The sequence below is a fragment of the Stomoxys calcitrans genome, chromosome 2 (genome assembly GCF_963082655.1).
Source record: "Stomoxys calcitrans chromosome 2, idStoCalc2.1, whole genome shotgun sequence".
In the NCBI taxonomy this organism is placed as follows: Eukaryota; Metazoa; Arthropoda; class Insecta; order Diptera; family Muscidae; genus Stomoxys; species Stomoxys calcitrans.
In genome coordinates this window covers 211,616,332-211,636,866 of record NC_081553.1, presented here as the reverse complement: position 1 = coordinate 211,636,866, position 20,535 = coordinate 211,616,332, and the positions used below count along the sequence as shown (strand labels likewise).

The 20,535-nt window shown below is 38.1% G+C and overlaps 9 protein-coding genes across 11 annotated transcripts; 5 read left to right on the top strand and 4 right to left on the bottom strand.

The window, feature by feature from the left end:
* Positions 1 to 178: 178 nt before the first annotated feature.
* Positions 179 to 1,771, top strand: LOC106089941 (3-ketodihydrosphingosine reductase). Of its 2 annotated transcripts, none has more exons than XM_013255940.2 (4): positions 179 to 291; positions 445 to 686; positions 843 to 1,411; positions 1,567 to 1,771. In XM_013255940.2, the coding sequence occupies exons 2-4, from the start codon at positions 467 to 469 to the stop codon at positions 1,762 to 1,764; spliced, it is 987 nt and encodes a 328-aa protein (XP_013111394.1). In that variant the 5' UTR covers positions 179 to 291; positions 445 to 466; the 3' UTR covers positions 1,765 to 1,771. The 2 variants fall into 2 exon arrangements, with proteins under 2 accessions (XP_013111394.1, XP_013111395.1); XM_013255941.2 differs by lacking the exon at positions 179 to 291 and adding an exon at positions 293 to 380.
* A 2,331-nt stretch (positions 1,772 to 4,102) lies between these two features.
* LOC106089945 (trypsin-3) lies at positions 4,103 to 5,278 on the top strand. Its single transcript, XM_013255947.2, has 3 exons — positions 4,103 to 4,380; positions 4,451 to 4,911; positions 4,974 to 5,278. Exons 1-3 carry the CDS (start codon positions 4,258 to 4,260, stop codon positions 5,164 to 5,166), a joined length of 777 nt encoding a protein of 258 aa, XP_013111401.2. The 5' UTR covers positions 4,103 to 4,257; the 3' UTR covers positions 5,167 to 5,278.
* Positions 5,279 to 7,740: 2,462 nt separating this feature from the next.
* LOC106089956 (histone deacetylase 3) lies at positions 7,741 to 9,554 on the top strand. Of its 2 annotated transcripts, XM_013255967.2 has the most exons (4): positions 7,741 to 7,859; positions 7,914 to 8,147; positions 8,211 to 8,299; positions 8,375 to 9,554. In XM_013255967.2, the coding sequence occupies exons 2-4, from the start codon at positions 7,981 to 7,983 to the stop codon at positions 9,448 to 9,450; spliced, it is 1,332 nt and encodes a 443-aa protein (XP_013111421.1). In that variant the 5' UTR covers positions 7,741 to 7,859; positions 7,914 to 7,980; the 3' UTR covers positions 9,451 to 9,554. The 2 variants fall into 2 exon arrangements, with proteins under 2 accessions (XP_013111421.1, XP_059218497.1); XM_059362514.1 differs by having other exon boundaries at positions 7,741 to 8,147.
* A 12-nt stretch (positions 9,555 to 9,566) lies between these two features.
* LOC106089958 (SWI/SNF-related matrix-associated actin-dependent regulator of chromatin subfamily B member 1) lies at positions 9,567 to 11,435 on the bottom strand. Its single transcript, XM_013255969.2, has 2 exons — positions 10,689 to 11,435; positions 9,567 to 10,531 (listed from the first exon to the last, which is right to left on the bottom strand). The coding sequence occupies exons 1-2, from the start codon at positions 10,958 to 10,960 to the stop codon at positions 9,691 to 9,693; spliced, it is 1,113 nt and encodes a 370-aa protein (XP_013111423.1). The 5' UTR covers positions 10,961 to 11,435; the 3' UTR covers positions 9,567 to 9,690.
* On the top strand, positions 11,293 to 12,707 carry LOC106089959 (large ribosomal subunit protein mL44). Its single transcript, XM_013255970.2, has 4 exons — positions 11,293 to 11,372; positions 11,430 to 11,690; positions 11,751 to 12,509; positions 12,567 to 12,707. The coding sequence occupies exons 2-4, from the start codon at positions 11,606 to 11,608 to the stop codon at positions 12,704 to 12,706; spliced, it is 984 nt and encodes a 327-aa protein (XP_013111424.2). The 5' UTR covers positions 11,293 to 11,372; positions 11,430 to 11,605; the 3' UTR covers position 12,707.
* A 61-nt stretch (positions 12,708 to 12,768) lies between these two features.
* On the bottom strand, positions 12,769 to 14,885 carry LOC106089957 (polymerase delta-interacting protein 2). Its single transcript, XM_013255968.2, has 5 exons — positions 14,490 to 14,885; positions 14,007 to 14,266; positions 13,747 to 13,937; positions 13,343 to 13,684; positions 12,769 to 13,283 (listed from the first exon to the last, which is right to left on the bottom strand). Exons 1-5 carry the CDS (start codon positions 14,594 to 14,596, stop codon positions 12,954 to 12,956), a joined length of 1,230 nt encoding a protein of 409 aa, XP_013111422.2. The 5' UTR covers positions 14,597 to 14,885; the 3' UTR covers positions 12,769 to 12,953.
* A 1,168-nt stretch (positions 14,886 to 16,053) lies between these two features.
* On the bottom strand, positions 16,054 to 16,730 carry LOC106089960 (small integral membrane protein 20). The gene has a single exon (XM_013255971.2). It carries the CDS (start codon positions 16,702 to 16,704, stop codon positions 16,543 to 16,545), a length of 162 nt encoding a protein of 53 aa, XP_013111425.1. The 5' UTR covers positions 16,705 to 16,730; the 3' UTR covers positions 16,054 to 16,542.
* A 1,200-nt stretch (positions 16,731 to 17,930) lies between these two features.
* Positions 17,931 to 19,228, bottom strand: LOC106089953 (tRNA (adenine(58)-N(1))-methyltransferase catalytic subunit TRMT61A). Its single transcript, XM_013255963.2, has 3 exons — positions 18,522 to 19,228; positions 18,293 to 18,462; positions 17,931 to 18,216 (listed from the first exon to the last, which is right to left on the bottom strand). Exons 1-3 carry the CDS (start codon positions 19,147 to 19,149, stop codon positions 18,052 to 18,054), a joined length of 963 nt encoding a protein of 320 aa, XP_013111417.2. The 5' UTR covers positions 19,150 to 19,228; the 3' UTR covers positions 17,931 to 18,051.
* Positions 19,229 to 19,493: 265 nt separating this feature from the next.
* LOC106089955 (UMP-CMP kinase) lies at positions 19,494 to 20,500 on the top strand. Its single transcript, XM_013255965.2, has one exon. It carries the CDS (start codon positions 19,605 to 19,607, stop codon positions 20,304 to 20,306), a length of 702 nt encoding a protein of 233 aa, XP_013111419.2. The 5' UTR covers positions 19,494 to 19,604; the 3' UTR covers positions 20,307 to 20,500.
* The last annotated feature ends 35 nt before the right edge of the window (positions 20,501 to 20,535 follow it).

Below are 20,535 nucleotides of genomic sequence, written 5' to 3'. Positions count from 1 at the left end.
ACGCCAAATAGAGCGCGCTCTATTCGTTTTTGACGTACATAAGAAAATTCTTCTGGATACAGAAACTAGTAGCATATTTGTAACGCACATATCGTGTAATAGCAACTTTACTACACGTTGGCGCTGACTGTTTAATTGGGTTAATCCTCTTTCCCGCGTGTTTGCGCTTCGTGTAAGTCGTGGCTTAAGATTTAAAAAGGCAACAACAATAACAGGGTCTAGTCCACATAAAACATTAATAAATAATAGTAAAACCACAAAATATTTAATTCAGAACTATTATTGTTAGATGTAAGTATTAAGTTCGATTCTTATCAATGAAAGAATTTGCTTGGACAAAGATGAGTGCATTAAAAGAAAGTGGATCGATTTAAATGAAAGTAGATTTGCAAGATCTCATTAACTTTCTACAACCTGGAAACTACAATCTACCTAATTTTCTAGATTGCATACTGTGCTCAACATAATGTCATCGCTTACATGGGAGATAGCCATGTACGTATTCCTAGCTGTATTGGCACATATATTGGTTTTCGTGTTTGTCACCCGCAAAAGGGCTAAAAGTATCGTTAACAAACATGTGGTCATTACTGGAGGAAGCAAAGGAATTGGTTTGTGTCTAGCAGTTGAGTGCGCCCTTAGGGGTGCGAATGTAACGGTTATAGCACGGGATGAGAAAATGTTAAGTAAGTAGTAGCAATTTGGTATGTTTGGCCGCACCTTCAATTTAAGTACGTGCGGCCGATTATATCTATCATAGAATTTTGTTTATTTTATGTTCATATAGGTATATGCGAACATGTGTGTTTTAATGATAATGTTTGTATGTTTTTGTTAATTAGGTGGCGCCATAGCTCTTATGGAAGTTATTCGACAAAGGCCTGAACAAAAATTCCAATATCGCAGTCTTGATATATCATCCAGCTATGACCAAGTAGAAAAATGTCTAACTGATATCGAAAAAGATTTTGGAGATATATACATGTTGATAAATTGCGCTGGTCTGGCAATCTGTGGTGTGTTTGAAGAAGTGGCCGTGGAAGATGCCCGAAAACTTATGGATGTCAATTATTGGGGAACATACAATTGTTCTCGGTATGTGCTACCAAAAATGAAAAAAGCCAAAGAAGGCATAATAGTTATAACAGCATCGCAAGCCGCACTTTTTGGTATATACGGCTATGGGCCATATGCCGCTTCTAAGTATGCCTTGCGTGCAATGGCAGAAACCATAGCTATGGAAAGCAAACATTTGGGTGTTTCAGTAACTTTGGCACTGCCAGCCGATACAAATACACCTGGTTTTGAAAATGAACAAAAAACAAAACCTCAAGAAACAAAGATCATCTCAGGCGGTGGAGGACTAGCAGATCCCGATGCAGTGGCAAAACAAATTTTAAATGATGCTTTGGTAAGCTCAAAATATATACATGAAAATAAAATATTATTAATTGTATAGTTGTCTTACTGATGAGTTCTCTAGTAATTTCATACATTGAATGCCTTTAACCAATAATTTACATCTATAAAATCATTAATCAAAATGCCCTTTTTACTCTATTGCAGAAAGGGAACTTTATCTCCATCCTGGGTTTTGAATCATGGCTCATAACACTATTAGGTGGAGCACTCTTTCGTTGGAGCGGCATTTTTCAAAATATTATCCATGCTATAATTTTGGGACCTCTACGCGTCATTGGTTATATATTGCATTTACACTTTGAACGTGTTGTTCGAAACTGTGCCAAAGAGAAAATGGAATGATTGTCATAGTACTGTCATAGTATTATGAAAGAAAAACAGTACTTGGGTAACATACATACATCGTCATGTTACTGACTTACTAACTAAATTAGATACAAATTTACAAGCCTTGTACATTAAATGACTAGATGTACACACTAAATATTCCTTTATAACATTTTTAAACTGTATGCTATGTATTAATGTCTTTATGACATGTTTGGTATTTTCCATATAATTTTATGCATTTTGTTTTTGCGTTTTTCGCCTTATATTAATTGCAAAAATTCTAAATCCAAAGAAATTTTTTAAAAATATATACAACTTAACAATTTTATATTAAAATTTCGTAAATTAATTTCAATTTCCAAGAAGTCCTTAATATAAAATAGGCACACGGAAAACTTGTAAGCCTTGTAAGCTTCAAGCTTTTCTGTGTATCTACAGATATGTCAGACATAGACATAGGGATCTGTTTTCCCATGCTGTATCTGGCATAGTGACTTGATATGCCTCAATAGTTAAGCCTATGCAACGCTCAGTTTGTCTAGTTATTGTGGTTAGATTGGAAGAAGCTCCAGTCGAAACACTCAATGGAAAGCTTAAATGGAGAAGATAATTACAATGCCGAAGCGTTTGGAAAAAATTCACTTCGTTGATCATACAATTTTCAATTTGGTTGGCTAGGTTTAATAAGCAATCTGCAATCAGACTTATTTATGGGTCGATTATGCAATGCAACTCGACTACAGTTGAGTTCCCAGAAGACAAAACAAAAAGGTAAACATTTTTATAAAGTTGAAATATTTTGTCAATTTCATTTAATATCAGCATTTTTAAAGTTCAGCTACTAAAAGGGTCTTCCTCATGACCCTCACAGCTTCTGCAGAAGTCATTACTTGCAACCTTTAGCCTATCAGCATGTTTTTCGATCAGACAGTGACACAATAACTGATACTTTTGTTCTAGTCAACGACAGCAAAGCAATAAACCACTTCTAGTCTAGATTGGCCCATATTGGAGTGTTCATCTCTGCACTCGATACCACTGGTTGTCCGCGACTGCAGCTGAAGTTCTCCGTGAAGCATGCCACTACTCGCAACCTGTGGACGCGCCCCGTAGCTCGCTTCTCGTGACAGCAATGAACACACAGATCGGACCTCAATGTTCCAGACTGTGTGCAGCTCACTGCTATTCCGGGAATATGTCGGCCATTGGTTGTTTAAAGGCGCCATTAACTCCCCTTGTCATATCGTGTATCACAGGCACTCAGTATTTAAGCAATAGCCGGTGCCGCTCAATTTCTCAATGAGACTCTCCATTGGATACCCCTGGTTGTCCGCGACTGCAGCTGAAGTTACTCAGTGGAGCAATCCCACTATTCGCAATCTGTGACGCTCCTGGTAGCTCTCAGCTTAGCCTCTCGTGATAACGTTGACCACCACACAAACAGGAACTCATGTTTCCAGACTGTGTGGTTCTCATAGTTTTACCGTACCTGGCCATCGGTTTGTCATTCGTTGCCCTTCGGGGCTCATCCTAAAAACTTAGCTAGAGGTGGGTATGCCTCTAGCTAAGTTTTGATTCCAGTTCACGGTAATGTGTAGAGCAGTTCCTATTCTGGTAAGCTATATTAATTTTGAACTAGAAAAAATATTCAGCGGTGATTTTCCCCTCCTAATGCTGGTAACATTTGTGAGGTACTATGCCATGCTTCGGCTATAAAAAGGAGGCCCCTTATCATTAAGCTTTAACTTAAATCGAAGTGCACTCATTGATATGTGAGAAGTTTGCTCCTGTTTCTTAATGGAATGTTCATGGGCAAAATTTGCATTTGTAGTTTCAATCGGTTCTATCAGGTTTGGTGGTACAGTACTTTTTATCAAAAAGCGGCTCAGGCAATTCGTATTCCACACTACATGGAACATCAAGGCTTGTTACAAGGTGTCATTGTAAGGTAGTGTCCTTAGCCTTAGCCAACTTAAGTCTATTGTAATTCCACGGAGTTCATTTCAAATCATGCCATTGTTACAGTCAATACCTTACGCCGAAATACCTCTTGAACAGATTTGCTTGGGCACTCAAGTCTATTATAATTCCACGGAGTCCATTCCAAATCATTCCATTGTTACAGTCAAAAGCTTTGATGGTTATAAAAGTCGCGACCTGACATTTCGACACACATCTGCGATTGCATTCGAAAAAGAAAGGTATGGCAAATGACGGCATCAGAATCCTGGCCGGCAACTAGAAGCACTGCGACAATGTCTTTACAAGAATAACGTTTGAATGACTATCTTTGATAAATTAAAATTTGTATTCCTCTATATTATCTACATTTCTACGAAATCTTCCTCAAGCCAATGAATGATATCTCACAAATTGGTTACGTGTTTACGTTAAAATATGTATTCAAAGATAAGAAAAACAGATCATGTATTTTCATATTAGCCTATGTGTAAGTAAAAAGACCAAGATGATATTTTGATTCATTCCTTGGTTTTAAGCGAAAAAATGCAGAAGTTTTGTGCCGTTACGCTTATATGTGTCTATCTATTACATATTTCGGGTACAACAGCCAAAACTTATCGCATAGTTAATGGCAAAAATGCTTTAATCAAAGACTTTCCGTTTCAGGTAAGTTGAAATGTATAACAAATTGGAATATTTAAATTGTATGGTTTCACTTCTAATTCAAAATCCAAAGCTTTCACTGCGAATACGAACCATACACATATGTGGTGCCTCAGTTTTAAACGATGCCTGGGCCATTACTGCAGCACATTGTGTTCATGATGTAGAGCTGAAGCCCAAAATGATAACTTTACGCATTGGCAGTAGATATCGAACTAAGGGGGGCTTAATAGTACCTGTTATACAAATTTATAACCATCCTAGTTATAATGCGGAAACCATGAATTTCGATGTGGCTTTATTGAAAGTGAGCGCTAGATCTTTTCGTCGAAATGACTTGCCTGTAAAGCCTATCAAACTACCTACCTTCTCGGCAACTATGTCGGATAATATGGCTGCCATAGTTTCTGGTTGGGGCCATCAGAGTTCATCCCTTCATATTTTATCAGCGGAATTAAAATACACAACGGTGTACACGGTCGATCAAACAGCTTGTAACAAGAGCTTATCAGCACATGGTGGCATTACGAATGCGTAAGTGGATAACTTTGAAATTTACCGGCGGCTTATCATATCGTGTTGAATTTTCCTTTTAGAATGTTTTGTGCCGCTGCACGAAATACAGATGCCTGTCAGGGAGACAGTGGCGGACCCATACAACGTAATGGCACTTTAATTGGTTTGGTTTCTTGGGGTGTTGGTTGTGCCGATCCGTACTATCCAGGAGTATACACTCGTTTGTCGTATGCCCCAATACGTTCATGGATAAAGTTATTGACAAAACTGTAAGCTCGCAGTATTACAACAGATTTTGGTTTTACTATTTCAATTTTAACCCATATGAAAAATTTGAATTCATTGAAGCTGAACAAAACAAAAAAAATCTTTTCAAAAATATATAAATTGCACAAATTGAAAGTTTAGTAAAGTAATTAATTCGACTGTCGCAGATCACTCAACGAGATGGTTGAACAGTTCAAAATTCACCTCTTCTGGGTGCCGGGCCATAGAGATATCCCAGGGAATTCTCAAGCAGACGAGCTTGCGAGACTAGGAACTACCTTACACACTCCGGGGGACACTGGAATCTGTGGGTATGCCTCTTGCGACATGTAAGCTATGTTTTCAGGACCAGGCCCAAAGGGCAACCAATGTAGATGGTCACAAAGAGGGGGCTGTGAGCATTCCAAAACTATGTGGTATCTTCTATACTTGAAGAGGTCTATTGCTTTGCTGTCATTGGCTAGAACAGATATCTCAGTCATTGTGTCCGTCATGACAGGTCACTGTCTAATCGGAAAAGATGCTGACAGACTGAAAGTTGCCAGCAACGACTTTTGCAGAAGCTGTAGGGACATCGAGGAAGAAGAGACTACAGAGACCCGCACTAGCAGTTAGAAGGAGTTCCACTTTAGGTTCTCATTTCTTTGAGAACCTATCTGATTTAGCGGATGTAAACATTGGCAAGTTATTGGGATTTTTAAAGGGATCTGAATGGTTCAACGGTAAGAACTAGAAGGCATCTTCCTTCTTCTGTTCACAATGGACGAAAACGTCTAAGCGAGTCTGATGGCAGACTGCCACTTAAACCTAACCTAACCTAATAAATTTTCTGACAAAAGAATATGTTACCGAACTTGATATAAACAATTCTTTTTTGGCAAAATATTTCGCACAATAGTCAATGTTTTGACGATGATGTTTTTATATCGATTTTCACTTTTCCAAGTACCTAGGGGGCCGCCCTAGGACCAAAACTACCCCATAAGTAGTGCCAAAATTCAAAAGTGAACCGATGGGGAAAATATGGGACTCAAATTAAAAGGTATTTGGGAGTAGAATAGAATTATGATATTTACAATTGGGTCCATGTACTTAGCGAGCAGTGACAAGCCCAAACCACCACAAAAGTACCGCCAAAAATCACCGGGGGGCGATTGTGACAATATGGATTTCAAATGAAAGGCTTTCAGAAGTAGAATACGAATATGGTGTCAAACATTGGATGAAAATACCTAGGTTGTCCCCCACGAGTACCGCCCAAAATAGAACGTGTACCGATCGGGACAATATAGGACCCCAAAGAAAGGTATTTAAGAGTAGAGTATGAAACTGTAAGTATCTAGGGACAGTATGGGATTCTTATGAAAGGAACTCGGGAGTAGAATACGAATATGGTGTCCAAGATCCAAGTACCAAGGGCATCGACCCAAGCACAAAACCGCATCAAAATCACAGTCCAAATTAAAAGTAGACCGACCGGGACCACATTGGACTCCAATGGAAGGTATTCGAGAGAAGAGTACGAATATGATTATCGAGTATTAAAAATTGGGTGTAATTACCAAGGGGCAATATAAGGATAAAATGAAAGGTATTTGGGAGTAGAGCATCAATATGATATCCACATTGGGGCGAAATATCTGAACGGCCGTATGAGCACCCCCAAACTGGACTTATTTCCTGACGGTGCCAATATAGGGCTTAGATAAAATAAGAGAATGAAAGGCGCAGCGGAGCGGGCCCTATCTAACTAGTCTTCTTACATACAAAGATCAGTTTGTGTTTGTTTGTCTGTTCCGTATAGACTTGAAAACGGCTAAACCGATTTTTTTGAAATTTTCGCAGATGGTGCATAATAATCCTAAAAATAGGGTACTACATTTGTTGATATCTGGAGGGGAGGCGGACGCTCATGCTTACCCTAATTTTCAGAAACGCCGGATCTGGGAGATGAGTGGTGCGTTTTAAGAGAAATTTTGTGTGCTCTCCTATAGTAACCTGTGCCGCAATGCGATAACTCTTTGAGAATACGTTTTTACATAGCAAAGTACTGCAAAAATGTTGCCAGCCAGGAGGGGATAACCACCTCTGAAAATTTTTTTTTGTTCGCGTCAGGATTCGAGTTTAGGCGTTTAGCGTCTTAAGCAGACATGCTAACATATATATGATATTCTGTTGTTGTTGTGGTAGCCACCTCTGCATGTGGAGATGGCGATCCTCGTCAAGCTCCATAGATGAGCAAGCTCGTTTCAAGATCGCCGGGGGAAAATGATAGCCATTGGTTACTCCGAGCATCATTGGCAATTAGTATTTAAGCAAGAGTCCGTGGCGTCCAGCATCTCACTGTATGGAGCATTCCACTATCCGCAACTTGTGGACGCGCCCGATAGCTCCCAGCTAAGCTTGACGCTAATTTTGGTGAATGATATCACTTCACTTGACGAAAAACATGTAAACCAAAACAAAACCGGAAAACTAAAATCGATTTTTCGATATTTTTAGCAACTCACTTTTTCAAATAATCGATTAGTCGAGAATCGGCTTATAAGATTCCATCCCTATTCGGCCTATATTATTTACAATACTAGTTTATGAACAAATGGAATATAATTTTATTTCTTCCTGTTGATATAATAAATTTCTAAACATTAAGTTACTACTCGTTCCGGTGCCTCCAATATTGACTCGTAGCATGAGTGGTGATTTGGATTTTTCACTCACACGAAAATTATTATTATTGGTTGTTGTTTTAGTCATTGTATTGTTTATTAAACAAAAATTGTCAGCGGAATAGAAACGAAACGTTTTTGAAGCACTAAAATGACGAGTACAAGTAAAAGACGTGTTTCCTATTTCTATAATCCGGATGTGGGCAACTTCCATTATGGCCCGGGGCACCCCATGAAACCACATCGGCTCTCAGTGACTCACAGTCTGGTAATGAACTATGGATTGCACAAGAAGATGAAAATATACAGACCTTACAAGTAGGCATTTACATTTTGTAAACAATTTTAGTTGAGTTTATGAACTGAGTCGTACCTTTACAGAGCTAGCGCCCAAGATATGCTGAGATTCCACAGCGAAGAATACATAGAATTTTTGCAACAGGTTACACCACAAAATATTCACTGCAACTGTAAGTTAGTACATGCAATATCCATGTTTATAGTCGATTGCCAAGTACCTACATATATCTAACATCTATTTACAGCCGTGGGATACACCAAATATTTATCACATTTCAGTGTGGGTGAAGATTGTCCTGTTTTTGATGGCCTCTTCGAATTTTGTGCTATGTACACAGGAGCTTCATTGGAAGGAGCGCAAAAACTAAATCATAATCACAGCGATATCTGCATAAATTGGTCCGGAGGCTTGCATCATGCCAAGAAATTCGAAGCATCGGGTTTTTGTTATGTCAACGATATTGTTATAGGAATTTTAGAACTTTTAAAATACCATCCGCGGGTTTTGTACATTGATATTGATGTTCACCATGGCGATGGCGTTCAAGAAGCTTTTTACCTTACCGATCGAGTTATGACGGTTTCATTCCATAAGTATGGTAATTACTTTTTCCCCGGAACTGGAGATATGTACGAAATCGGTTCCGAATCTGGTAGATACTATAGTGTCAATGTTCCACTAAAAGAGGGTATAGATGATCAAAGTTACTTTCAAGTTTTCAAACCCATAATATCGGCCGTCATGGACTTTTATCGTCCGACTGCAATAGTGCTGCAATGTGGAGCAGACTCACTGGCTGGCGACAGGCTGGGTTGTTTCTCTTTAAGCACCAGGGGTCATGGAGCGTGTGTAGAATTTGTTAAAGGATTTAACGTACCCACTTTGGTTGTTGGTGGGGGAGGATACACACTGCGAAATGTTGCTAGATGCTGGACACATGAAACATCCCTATTGGTTGATGAGCCAATAAACAATGAATTACCAATGACTGAATATTTGGAATTTTTTGCTCCTGATTTTACATTGCATCCCGATATTAATTCCCGGCAAGAAAACGCCAACTCAAAACAATATTTGGAAGCCATAGTGAAGCATGTTTATGAGAATCTTAAACTTTGTCAGCATTCTCCCAGTGTACAGATGGTACAAGTACCACCAGATGTGGTTGACATGGAGGAACTGCGCAATATCAAAGAGGAAAAGGAAGATCCTGATAACCGTGCAACACAAGCCGAGGAGGATAAGTTAGTAGAGCCTAAAAATGAGTTTTACGACGGAGATCAGGATCATGATCGGGCAGAAACAAACACAGAAAGCTAAGTTCGTCTTTTTATATGTAGTGATAGTTTTTATGATTAAAATGCATCTTGTAACTATTGATAAGAAAATTATACAAATTAAAAATTCTATAAGACTTGAATGTAGTCATCTCTTGCTTTGTTTTATGTCTCAAAATTGTATTTTTTTTCTTTACTTCATGAAATTTCCAGAAGATTAATTTACATCTATTTTGATATCTTATAAAATTGCCTTAAGTTAGGAGTTGTTTCTTTCAAATTTTTACCATCCCGTTGTTGTATTTGCCAATCGTCGCATACGTCTGGTATTTCTATCCTGATCGCGTATTTTCTTTTCCATTTCAGCATCTGTTAGAGTTTCCAAAAATGGTGCCCAAGCATCTGCATCACTGGGATTACGGAATGGTACATCAATTGTAGATAAGGGAGCTTCGCTGAAGGCATATGTGCGACAGTGCCAAGACAGCTGACCCCGAATGCTGTAGGCTATAGCCGTCACAAATTCTCCACCCAAACCTAACTCAGCGCAAAGTTTGATGGCAAATTCTTCTGGGTTATTGTTCTTCTCGGACATGTCCCATTCTACTTGATCGACGAGAGAGGTGTTTCCCACATGTATATTCAATTTCACAATAACCCTTTGATCACAACTTTCCTCAATAATGGGTGGTTCACTGGGAAAGGCTTCGATTTGTTGACGAATGGCCTGCGAAATTGCAGGAACAAAAGGTATGGGATTCAAATCCAAGTCGTCGCAAAGAACTTCGGCAAATTGCTCGGGGGTAATCATACTCTCGTTCTTATTCCATGTAAAAGTGTCTCGTAACTTTTGCCCCTCCAGCTCCATATCAAGCCGTATGGGAACCAAACACTCTTTTTGGGCGGCATTTTCTAGATTTGCCGTTGGATCGGTATCGTCAAAACACATGGGGAATGTACGAATTTTCTTTGTGTGTACTCGGTTTCTGTTTATTGGGGTCGCCTGCGGTACTGCATCCAAATGACTTGAATTGGGCATAGTGGGTACATATTGTGGTTGTTTTTTCGATTTGCTTTCTCGCGGCAAGGGGGCATCTGATGTATTTACTGATATAGCACGATATCTAAAAACATAAGATGAAAACGATAAAATACATCGTAGATTTTATTATGAATATGTATATGAAAAAAACAGACTTGTCTTTTTTAAAGCAAAAAAAACTGAAGACCATTCCAAACAAAGCGTAGAATATGGAATGCAACCGGCTTTTTAAAACTTACTTCTCATCATTACCGGACATGATATCATCAACCTCACATGCTCTTAGCAAGGAAACCGAGCTTGCCAGAATGTGTGGACTTAGGCCAGAGTCAGCTAATCTTTTTCGTTCCTCGTTTGATAATACAATCCTTGTCATGCCCGGATATTTTTTATAGAGAATGCCACGAAATAGTCTCAAATAGTTCCCAACCTCTGAGCCAACATAATAATACTCTCCTCCTTCTTCCAATTGGAAGGCAACGGGCTTATCACCATATGTTTGCAGAGACATTTTTAATATTTTAAATGTCTAAATTAATTAAATAAAATAATTTAATAATTTTGCCTTTCTCTGGTGGCGTCTTTATGTATTAGGGATCTAAAAGTCGATTTTGGACTAATCGATTAGTCGACTTCTGCAAATCGATTATAAATGAAAAATCGAATTTCCTCAAAAATCAAGTATCGAGTACGTCATTTATAAAACTTAGCGGTTTCTGCAAATAAACGTTTATTGCCAGTTGAAGTGGCTTGTATTCAGGCCAGGATTCACTAATAATGAGCCCGTTGCGGTTATTTTGTATATAGTTCATAGCCCAGTTTTGTTCTAGTGCAGGATTATGCAGAACGTCTCTCTCTCTCTCTAGGGTTGTCATGGCATGTAAATGTGCGAAGCGGCACCAAAGATTTTGTTAAAATATTCAGTAAGTTTAAGTTTCTTATTATATAATTTTTATTACGATTTACAAAATATATAACAGACTGCCGAAAAAATATTGCTTGGCTTTATTGTCAGCGTATAACAATATGACAGCTGTAAGTTCCAATTTAGGGGGCAGCCTCAAAAGTCAATGGGTGCAGAATAGTCAGCTGTTTTTTCGTTATTTAATATGCTGCTTGTGTTGCGGTTTTACTAAAGTAATTTATTAAGTTGTTAATGAAAATTTTCAATATGTCTATATTAAGAACGTCTGTTACTCTTCTTGCTTTGAGTAAAACGTTAGTTCCAACTCAAAATCTGGGTAAGTTCAAAGCGATATTTACTATACCCACATGTGACTTTAAACCTGCTGCTTTTCCAGTGGGCTGTCGCACAATCAAAAGATGGGTGGCACCAACACTTCGTGAATTGAATAGAAGAGCAAAAAAGCTTGGACCTCAAAAACCAGAACCAAGGTCGGGATTTGTTGAATGGAATTATCGAGCTGAATTATTTGCTTTTGGCAAGAGACTGCAAGAAGACTTTCAATTACCCCTGCTTCAAACTGCTTTCACACAACAGTCGTATATCGCCAAAGAAGAGGCAAAACAGAGAGAGCTTGGTATAGAAGATGTCGACATTAAAATGTCGCATAATAATGAACTAGCTGCTGTAGGTGACCGTATTGTCAAAGAGTATGTTGAAGCATTTGTAGTCCATTCATTGCCTAAATTGCCGGCCGAAGGTCACAAAGCTATCGTTTCTTATTTAATGAGTACTGATACCCTATCACATGTAGCCTTACATTTGGGTATGAAGGAATTACTTTTGGATGCCGACTATCCACCTTCTAATGAGTCCATGGCAGAATCCCTTAAAGCTGTTATAGGTGCATTAGAAAAATCCTCAGGCATTGAAAGGTCCTATATGTTTGTAAGGGATTTTATATGCACGCTATTGAATCAACGAGATATTCTGGATTTATGGAACATAGAAAACCCGGAAGATTTATTGCAACAACAATGTAAAGCTAGAAAATTAGCTGCACCCGAACCTCGCCTTTTGGGAGATTGCGGTAAAAACACAGTGCTGGCCGCTTACCACGTTGGTTTATATTGTGATAAAAAGTTAATCGGCAAAGGTGAGCTGGATAGACATATGTTGAAAATGTGCATATTTTATACAAATTTAATTTTAGGCTTTGGCGAGGATATTCCCACTGCTGTTAAAACTGCTTCATTGGATGCGTTGCAAACTTTGTTTGGCATACACGATAATATGAAACCATTAAATTTTAAAATACAAGTTGAAAATAAAACTGCTAAAATTAACAAATAAACGCTACAGTCCGATCGATTTGAATTGCAATTGCATTTTTTTTTTCTTCTTTGAAACGTGAGTATGTTTAAACGTTAATTTTTATTAATTTACAATTTTAAAATTATCATTACCTACTTATTGTGTTGAGTTCATAAATTATGCTACATATTTATTAAAGCATTGTCAATATCTCCTCTACACTGAATTTACCGCCTTTATCAAAAAATATACGTTAAGCCCATATAACTACTTGTCTCATATAAAACTATTCGTCTGTATTTTTCGTTTGGCCAGGGGAGGAGGTTTCCTCAGGTTTACTTTCCAGGGAGAATGGGGGAATTTTACAGTCAAACATGTGACCATCCTCGCGCTCCAAACGGAAAGTTCCCCACATATGGCCGCTAGGTGCTTGGAGACTGACGTGACTGCTGTACTGAAAAGCCGGCAATCGGGGGCTTAATATGGGCTCTTGGCCAACAACTCCGCGCCCACGTACTGTCTCCAAAGTTCCTGAGAGTGAAAATATACGCCAGTGTCGTTCTCGCAATTGAACTGTAAGGGATCCCAGGTTTTCCAAGCGTATGGAGTACCGCCACTATAAGTAAACAATTTGTTTTAATTACTTGAAAGTATATAATTAGTTGCGGTACATACCCAATATACAGAAGAGGCTGGAGTCTCTCGACAGCCCATGTAGAATGGTATCACAGTTACACGTATATTTTCCGTGGTCTCCTTATGAACATCACTTAATTCCAGCCACTGATGATTTTTTTCCTGCCACGTTTTCAATGTATCTTTTGCTTCGAAGGGTGGGTCCCTATCAGCGGAATACGATAGGAATTTTTCAAATAGTTCATGTTGCAAAGGCATCTTCTCTCCCGTTGAATAGGGCATGATGTCGTCATGAGATACATAATCCAAACCGGGAATTGCATAAAGACTTCGATTTGAATCTTGATTACCCAAAAAGGTAACAGCTTCTGTTTGGGCGCGCTGTAATAAAATAACAAACATGTAAATTAAACTGTTAAAGTACTCAGTTAACAAATACCCACAATATACGGGCAATCCCTTGAATCTATTAGAACTTGATAAAACGTGTGGACTTTTCCCTTAACTTCTTTGGTATTTGATTCGCCTGCTTCTCCTCCACTTGACGAACTAGCGTTTTTCGTATTCGAATTGTCTGCTGAAGGGGATTTTGCTGGAGCCTGAGCATCCTCAAGTGAACCCTTTACCGTAGTTGCTATATTCAATGTTTTAACAGCATCATTTAGGTGAGATTGAATAGTGATTGTTACTCTATTAAGCTTACTAGATCCCAAATTATTTGAAGATTCAGTGGAGGATGGTTTTCCTTTCGTCGCACCGCTGCTAGTACCTGAATTAGATGAAGTTGTTTGTGGAGCCACAGACTTTGGCTTGTTTGTACTGTGGACATCTCGATCATAGACCCTTGCAGTCCACGGAAACAATACTACGCCGCGATAGCCGAAGATACGATGCAGGAACAATTGACCAGTTTCATATTTACTGTCTAATTTTGTTGGCTCCAAGCGTCCCACTTCGGCAAGTCTATAATAAAGACAATATATTCAAAATTTGCCAACAACGTATGTATGTATGTATACGTATGAAAGTTGTGTTTGTTATGCAACTGCAATAATAGCCATAATTGCAAGTGTATTTTGTGATGGGCGCCAAATTTCTAGAATATAGTATTCCTTGCTCGCTGTTCGCCCAAAAGTCAATTACGTGTTAACACATCTAAAATACGTATCCAATAGGAACTACATACCTGGTTTGCGATGCAGGCTTTTTGATTGTCCTCCTTAAAATACAATTGGAATTGATTATGGCGGGGGAAACGTTCCGTATGTGCAAGATTTTTTCCAGGACTCCCATTTGATTGGAATTTTATTAAAGAAATCGCTTTTTTATTTTCTTTCCCCGATGCCAGAAATTTTCTATATAGAGAATATAGCTTTCGTTGCAATGCTGGAAGTTGTAAGCGGAAGTCCCTTTCCCTATTACTTACTAAAGGGAATTTATAAAAACCACATTTGCCAATTTGTTGTATTATTTAATGTTGTAAAATAATCGGCTTCCTCGACCACCAAATGTTACATTATAATCCGACAAAATATTTAATAAATGTCAATAGGGAAGAAAAATTAAACAAAAGCGACCATGTCAACTGTCACATTGACAACGTTCTTTAGGCCTGTAGCTAAAATAAGAATTACAGCGTCGATGACAGTCAACAAAGTCAAACTGGCCTTGAATCAACTTCGTTGTTGTAGCGGTAGATTTGCATAAAGGGATCATTTCACTAGGTGGTTGCGATCCAAAAATTTGACTTATTGTCGAATAACGCTGATGAAATAGAAAATGCCATATGTATAACGCAACTTAGCATTTTTGTGTCACAAGCGAAAGATGCAATTCCATGGCAGCCGGATTTACGTACCGCTGGTCCTTTGGACCGGAACGATCTTGCTCACCTATAGGAGCTTGACGAGGATCCCCACATCCACATGAAAATGTGGTTACAACAACAATAACAACAATAAAGAATGAAGCTTCTCAGTTTAAAACAACATGCATATCCTCCAAACATATAATGCAATTGGTTCTATGCTCGGAATGACCTTGCTTCCCAAAGAGAGCTTGCCATCGATGGCTACCATGAAATCATGTGGCTATGGCAACAACCCCCGGCATGGAATGGCTGTGAGCACCAGATATGTTGGAATTCTGAGCTCCGATTTATGTGGTGTTCATCGTCTTCACGAGAAGCTCAGCAGAGAGCTACCGAACACGTCCACAGGTTGCGGTTAGTAAGATGCTTCGTAAATGCAGTCGATGACAATCAATGATGTCGAGTGGAAAGTCTCAGTGATAAGTCAGGCGGCACCGGCTCTTGCGTAATTATGGGTGCCTATGATACTCGATAGGACTAGAGAAGTTATTAAAGCTTCTAAATAAATAATGACTATCGCGTTCCCACGAGAAGTGGTCCTCTGGACATGAACGACCTGGTTTCCCTATAGGAGCTTAAATAAGAAAAAATATGGCTACAACAACACGACCATATAATGAATAATATTCCCACGTTTAGAAATCGTATGAACATTTTGACGTCCTCATATTCGTAAGCTCTTTTCAATTTGGTTTTAGACGTGGGCATACCACAAGGTATACAGTCTACAGAAATATGATAGTTTTCATTCATTATTTCTTATAAAATAAAATGACGCCAGTGGAAAACAAACATTGAGGTCAAACTATGTTCGCTTTCGGTGTTCGCCTTTGAACTTTAACCCATGGCTGAACCACTAATCAATCCTTGAGCCATGATCTTTAACTTGTTTTATAAAAATAATTTATTAAAAATATGCATACAGTATATATGCTATCAAGCACATACCCAACTATCCAAAACTCGTGAATAAAAATCCTGGCGAAGATATATTTTAATCGCCTTGCTAATACTGTTTACATTTCTAATAATTTCAGCCACTCAAACTTCACCTTAGAATACAATATTCTTGCCTCTGTACTTCTTTGTGACGAAATGTTCTTAGAGCTTATATGGACTGAGGAGATCAAGATGTAAGTGTATATATATTCTTTATAAGAAATATTAAAATTGTTTATTAATTCCGACAAAGTTTAAATAACATAAAAATTCAATCATGTACGAAACAAAATACATCTCCATAGTCAACAATTCTTTAAAATGCTTGACTATTCTAATATGCACTCGCAAATGTTTGCTAAAACTACATTAGCTTATTTTACATTTGGTAATATTTGGAACAAGATAAAACCAATTGATTTGCGCTTCACTATTGCTTGCTCGCACTACCAGACACTTGTTTTCTTATGTTTTTGTACTCGTCAACTCCCATCATAGGCTTGAGTACAATGGGATAGAGAGCAGCTCCAATAACTCCAACGATTGCACCCACGAATAAAACGTATCGGACTCCTTTGAGATGCACAGCCATGTTTCAGATATTCTACAATGTTTAATGTTTTTCACCTATTTATTCGGCTTATACAACTTTCAGCTGACGTTAAAAAGTTGCCACATTGCACCGATTTATATGACATTGGGTGTTGCCATTTTAATTGTGCTAAATTGGAATTTTTCGTTAAACCATTTCGGCGTTCGGAAAAATTTTATTTCAGGTTTCTACATAGGCACACTTTGTCCTGAAATATACAAAATAAAAGGTATAACACAGGGAACACAAATAGTAAATCCCGGCTTAAATATTTAAAAAGTTTCCTTCAGACATTAAGGAACAAAATAAGGTCTTTTGTAAGTGAATCTAAGTATATGTGGTCTATAAAGCTTATAACCAGGAAACACTTAAGAGTTTATAACGGAAAGCACGTGACCTGAAAACCAAAACACGGTACCTTCTAAAGTTTCGACTGCACATTTTAATAAGACATGAAAGACGTTAACAGTACAACCGAGCGAATTTGAAGTGCCAAAGTAGTATGTACTGAATTGTTGCCGTCATAGCCACCGCTCACCCATGTCCGGAAGGATCTTCACAATATAGAGCGGGGGTCCAAAAATACAAAAGGTAAACTCTAAATCAGCTTGCATATCAGGCAGTTCTGAACGGAATACCATTGTTGCGAAGGGAGCCTTCTACAGATTTCGTATACATTAAAATCCCTGTTAGGAGTCTAATTTCTATCTGTGTCTTCAGAGAAAGAAACTTTATCACGTCAAGCACTGCCATTATTGCCTAAATCAGACGCCTAAAATGAATGGAATAGTGTAAGATTTTTAATTGCCCCGCCAAGCCTACCTGGTTGGTAAAATGGTCATCAGAAGAAATCTTACTCCAACCTAGTTACAACTCAATATTTTCATTCTAGAGATGTTTAGGGAAAGCTGGAGCCCACCATATGGTTTGAATGTCCGCCAGGTTTTAAATCCAGGGGAGAACATTAGAAAAAAATCACCAGTAGTTGTCCCCCCACCCCATAATGTTGGCTACATTTCTGCAGTTAGCCGTGTTAAACTTATCTACAAAGTGGTGCCACTCTGCGATATGCCGTTCCCACTTATCAACGAAAAGGGAATCCCTTATAATTGAGCTTTAACTTGAATCAGACAGTACTTATGATATGAAAGTAGTATCCCCGCTGTTCCTTAATGGAATGCTCATGTTCCCTAATAGAATATTACAAAGGAAAGCTTCAAATCGGCTTAGATTTGTACAGTAACCAATGTTACATACTTATTCTCGAAGTTTCTAAAAAAAAAGTATACGTAACTACCATCTATGCAATGCAATTATTATTTGTGGGAAAATGCAGATCGTAAAAAATTATCTTGCAAACGCTGGTTGTAGAGTGGCAAATGTTAAAAATCCTGTATGTCCCGGTTGGGTAGGTGGTGCTGATGATGTTAATACCTTTATTGTATCTCTTGGTTGTTTCAAAATTTTTGTGAGGTCCTTTTCACTGTTTTCTTCCTCGGAAGATGCAGTTTTCTGAAAAAAAAAACAAAACAAAATTGAGAACAATGAACGCCATTCCAATTCAAATCGAAAGCCCAGTAATAATGACCTTTGTTTTAAGAAACTCTAAATCCATAATGGGAAATGTTTTTGTTTTAACTATATCTTCCTGTTGCAGAATTTCATAAGATTGTATTTCCGTGAAACCAAGTTCTTGTAGAGCAACGCAGACGCGTTGCGATTGTTCAATGCAAGGGGAGAAAGAACAGAAACGTCCACCTAAATATATTGAACATTAAAATATCTTTGTATACATTATAAATGCTTCTTTTACTTGCCACTAGCTTTTAATGCCTTGAAGGCATGTGGTACCGCCAATTGGGGAGCTGGCAAATCTAAAAACACAGCATCAGCTTTACCATCGAGTTCCTCGCCAAATCCGTTTTCGCAAACATCTCTATGATAGACAGTCACAAAGTCTCCCAAACCATGATGTTGGAACTCATCACGAGCCTGATTCGCTCGGGCTTCATGAAAATCAAATGTATGCAAATGACCATGTGGTTTGACGGCTCTAAGTAAGTAATGTGATAATGAACCCGATCCTGTTCCCGACTCCACCACAATCGAGCCTGGCCTAACCTCGAGTTGATGTAGAATCATACTTATGTCAGGGGTATATATAATTTGCGTTCGGTGAGGTAGGGTTTGTGTCCATAGCTCAGGATTGGGAAGGAGAACAAATGCATAGCCCTTAGATAATTCCACGCGGCTTCCATACTTAACACCGATAATATTGCGAACCTTTAAAGCGCCGAATGAGGTTTGGAATATGTGTTCTATCGTTTCCCCTTTTTTATTAACTATGGTGGGAGTGGCCTCTATAACATGCATTGAATTAACACTTATATATAAGATAACTGTATCGCCCTCATCTATAACATCCTTGGGTATAAGGAAACTCATTTTTAATTGTTTTCTCAAGTCTTATTAAAGAAGGTACCAAAACAAAATAACAAAATATATAAATAAAAATGTGGCCATGTGGCCCGGTGTTTGAGATGCCAGACCTTTGATATGATCTCAGAAAGGAGATGGGCATTTTAGGATTCTTAAAATGCAGTTTTAATTAAATATGTAAACGCTTCAGAGTTTAGACTTTCAAGGAATTTGTGGTCTGTAATTTGAACAATTTTTTTAACATTTGGCAAAGGGACAATGTTATGTTTTTAATCTCAAATGTTCCGGGGATGCATAGCGATTTTTCACAATCTGGCTTCTTAAAGTGTAATCACTTTGTAGTGAGTTCCGTTTACAAACTAGAAGAAGCATCGGCAATTATTTAATTTGTGGTAGCAAAAGGCCACTCAATGAATACATAAAAAGTATATAAGCTACTCATCCCTCGTGCTATTCTTTTAATGTACAAAGTTCTCGCAAGGTCGTGTAATCTTTTCCTAGTTCAAAGTAAACATTCCACCCACACATCTACAAATCTCTTAAGTACAATTCCAACGTTAACTAAATTAAAAATGTCTGAGGAAAAACCAAAAATTGTTTTTGTGTTGGGTGGTCCAGGAGCTGGAAAAGGAACACAATGTTCGAAAATCGTTGAACGTTTCCAGTTCGTACATCTGTCAGCTGGTGACTTACTCAGGGAGGAAAGGGCTCGTAAGGGGTCTGAGGTTGGAGCTTTAATCGAAGACTATATACGTAATGGAAAAATTGTACCGGTTGAGGTGACGTGTTCCTTACTAGAAGCGGCTATGAAAAAATCGGATAAAAATAAATTCCTCATCGATGGTTTTCCCCGTAACCAAGACAATTTGGATGGTTGGAATAGGCAAATGTCGGATAAAGTGGATTTTCAATTTGTTTTGTTCTTCAACTGCTCCGAAGAAGTATGTGTTAATCGCTGTTTGAGTCGTGGACAGAGTGGTTCTGGACGTTCTGATGATAATATGGAGAGTTTGAAAAAGCGTATACAAACCTATAACAACGATTCACTTCCCATTATAAAGCATTTTGAAGAGATTGGAAAAGTGAAACAAATCGATGCCAGTCCCAGTTCGGATGAAGTTTTCTCCAAGGTCGAGGAGGTGTTTACCCAAAGTGGATTTTAAGCTATTATAGTTAAATATAGAAACAGTTGCTACTGTTTGTTTTTGCTGCATTATGAACCTTAAGTCTTAAATTATTGCTGATATGCTTAGAATTTATCCTATCGCTGTAAAGTTAGTTCAAATTTGTGGACGAGGAGATTTTTAAAAAATGAAATAATTATGGTATATTGCAATAAAAGAAGTCCCAAAACGTATACTCATCCATTTTAAAATACATATTCACACTTTT